This window comes from Amphiura filiformis, chromosome 4 (assembly GCF_039555335.1).
Source record: "Amphiura filiformis chromosome 4, Afil_fr2py, whole genome shotgun sequence".
NCBI lineage: Eukaryota > Metazoa > Echinodermata > Ophiuroidea > Amphilepidida > Amphiuridae > Amphiura > Amphiura filiformis.
Window position 1 is genome coordinate 2289880 of NC_092631.1, and position 2864 is coordinate 2292743.

The 2864-nt window shown below is 37.6% G+C and overlaps 1 protein-coding gene across 1 annotated transcript; it reads left to right on the forward strand.

The window, feature by feature from the left end:
- Nucleotides 1-442: 442 nt before the first annotated feature.
- On the forward strand, nucleotides 443-1585 carry LOC140149613 (muscarinic acetylcholine receptor M3-like). Its single transcript, XM_072171693.1, has one exon. It carries the CDS (start codon nucleotides 443-445, stop codon nucleotides 1583-1585), a length of 1143 nt encoding a protein of 380 aa, XP_072027794.1.
- The last annotated feature ends 1279 nt before the right edge of the window (nucleotides 1586-2864 follow it).

A 2864-nucleotide genomic window follows, 5' to 3' on the forward strand; every position in this document is an offset into this window, starting at 1 on the left:
AAGTTTGTCATATTGAAAATAAAATGGTGTAATATTTTACAAAAGTGGAACAATTGCGTGCGAAAAGCGCAAAAATTGGCACTTTGTGCCTAACTGGCCAAATATGAGGATAATTTGATCAGAAACCTACATACAGGCGTCAACATGGAGGATGTACAGACCATTCCCTCTTATAAAAATATTGGGGTGATTCACTCCCCTATCACCCCCCACCCATGTACGCCTATGCCAGGATCTGTGGTGAAATGAATTATGGGAATGGGTAATTGTTCTATTGCTTGATTGTGTCTAAAATAACAGCAAATAGGTCTACGTAATGTTTTACTATTCTTACTTCCTTCTGAGAAAGGATTAAAATCGTGACGTACTTATATGGCATGTGTATTGTTAGATGATGTTTAGCAGTGGAAACAGTACACATTGTTTCCTCGAGAGAAGCAAAATGGACGTGCCCAAAACTTTGGATTACGTTAGTGCGTACAATGCTATTGTGCTCCAGCATGAGACTAACGATACAAACCAAACAAACGTGACCGATAGATTGGATATACATCTGTCAACTCAGGCTATTACTATCGCAGTTTTTAGTGGATTTTTTAACACTATCACTCTGTTGGGGAATTTACTAGTAGTTTACGCTTTCTGCACCACTCCAAAGCTACATACTTATACCAATTACTATGTATTGAGTTTGGCTGTCTCTGACATCATTGCCGGTGGATTTACTATGCCTATTTATTCGGTTTACTGGGTTTTAGGCTACTGGCCTTTTAGTGACGCTTTTTGTGATGCTTACTTATATATCAACCACGTATTCATTCATATCAGTATTTTAGTTATTGTATCCATCGCCTTTGATCGTTGGCAAGCTTTAGTGATGCCTCTGCAACATCTAAGCAAACGTACCCTTAAACACGCACTGAGTCTTATATCACTGAGCTACATTATTCCGTTTCTGGTATGGTTACCCGGTTGTCTTCTGTGGCCTTATATGCATGGGGGAAGGACAATTCGTTCAGAACAATGCTATCCACAGTATGTTTCGGACAGTTTGGTATTTTCGTGTTTTGCGCCAATAATCCTGTTCTGGTTTCCATTGCTTGTAGCAACGATACTTTATTGGAGAATAATAATTGTCATTCGACGCGCAAAAATGTTAAAAAATAAGAGAAAGTATACAGTAACTATGGAAAGCTTAAGTAGGTCTTCAAGACTAAGTCAACGAGCACGTACGGAACTTGAGAATGGAATAAACCATACTAAAGAAAGAAACGCATCTATTAGCCTCCAAGGTGACAACTTTGAAGTGAATGAAGGTTTTACTGATGATGTAACACCAACGGTGAACACCCGTAAGCGTACAGTGACTGCGGAAAAGGTTAAACGAGCAATCGAGAAATTAAGGCGGGAAAATGTACTTGCTACTAATACTCTTACATTGGTATTCATTGCGATGGTGCTGGCCTCCGTACCGTGGTCTGCACTTGTACCTGCTTACAGCGCATGTGGAGAATGTATTCCATTGGCACTATATCAGGTAGGGAGTAGGACCGGGGACGGTGGAGGAGAACATCATGATACTTGAGTTGCTCTCTTTCAGAACAAATGTTTTCACAATCATATTATTTCCACATTTACATCTTGTGCGCGCGAGTACGAAAAACTTGCGCCAAGGCCAATCATTTCTTGTGAAATTGTTGTACTCAACATCACATTCACAAGCAGTATATGTTATGATTAACAGAGGAGATGACGGCATTATGTATTTGCTCCGATCAGCGGCGAATAATAGAGAGCGTACAAGGACTTGAACCCCAGTTAAGACTATCGCCTCTTCCCTCAATGCCCCAACATGAGCTTAGATGCCTGTTGAAAAGATCCCCTTTGCCGACCATATATTACAAAAAAAGCTGGTTATATGCTACTGGCTCCGATATCCCACAATTGCAGAATAGTTGTCATTATTTAATACTTATCTAATCAAAGAAAATATTTCATTTCAGCATATCCTGCAGTGCAACAATATAACAGACTCTGTTTATGTAATCTCGACTAGAAGCAACATGCGCTTCATAATATTCAACAAATATTCTGTGCAAAATTTGTTGTCTAACTGGTCCACTAAAATGATCAACACATTTAACGTACTGTTCTATAATTCAAACGAACTAGTTATTAATCTAAGTACATTATTATACTATTAATATAATATGCTACTTATTGGGATACAATTTAGTCTTATTCTTGTTCCTGATCAGTTTTGCCTCATTAAATCATTAAAGTAATGTCCAGTTACAAAGTCCGGCGAAGTCCAATGTAGACTTAAAGACTGGCAAAATGTAATACATCGCGATACTAATGAAACACAAAACAATGTTACTGTCATTATTCACTCCTTTCCAAGAAACTGAAGTATTAATTCATTCTGATCCACTTGACAGAACTGTAGAATTTTATGAATTAGAGCACAGAATATCGAAGAAGACAAAATAAATCCTTCTCTTGGGAAAATGTGCACTTATGACGTAATCTTAAAAATCTTCATCTCTCAGCGTATGAATTTATAGCAATTTGAATGGTATCTGGTTCCAAATGCTCTACTTTAAAAGGGGATTTAACTGGGCTTATCATATCTTAATCTTAAAGACTACCACGATTTGTTATTTGTCTCAAGCTTCTAATATTAGTTCCTTCCAATGCTTTTTTATTAGGTTATACCTGGGGATTCCCCTTGGTATTTCCATTTTGTAATGCACTAATTTAATTCTCATATCTGAGGATTTCGCAAAACAAATATAGCCATGTGATGATGTCATTGTAAACAAGGGATTTCCCAAAATGATCTCAAGGGAGCTAATGTTCTG

What these genes read in the sequence shown, in the direction of transcription:
- LOC140149613 (XM_072171693.1), top strand. Translation starts at nt 443, where the DNA reads ATGGACGTGCCCAAAACTTTGGATTACGTTAGTGCGTACAATGCTATT.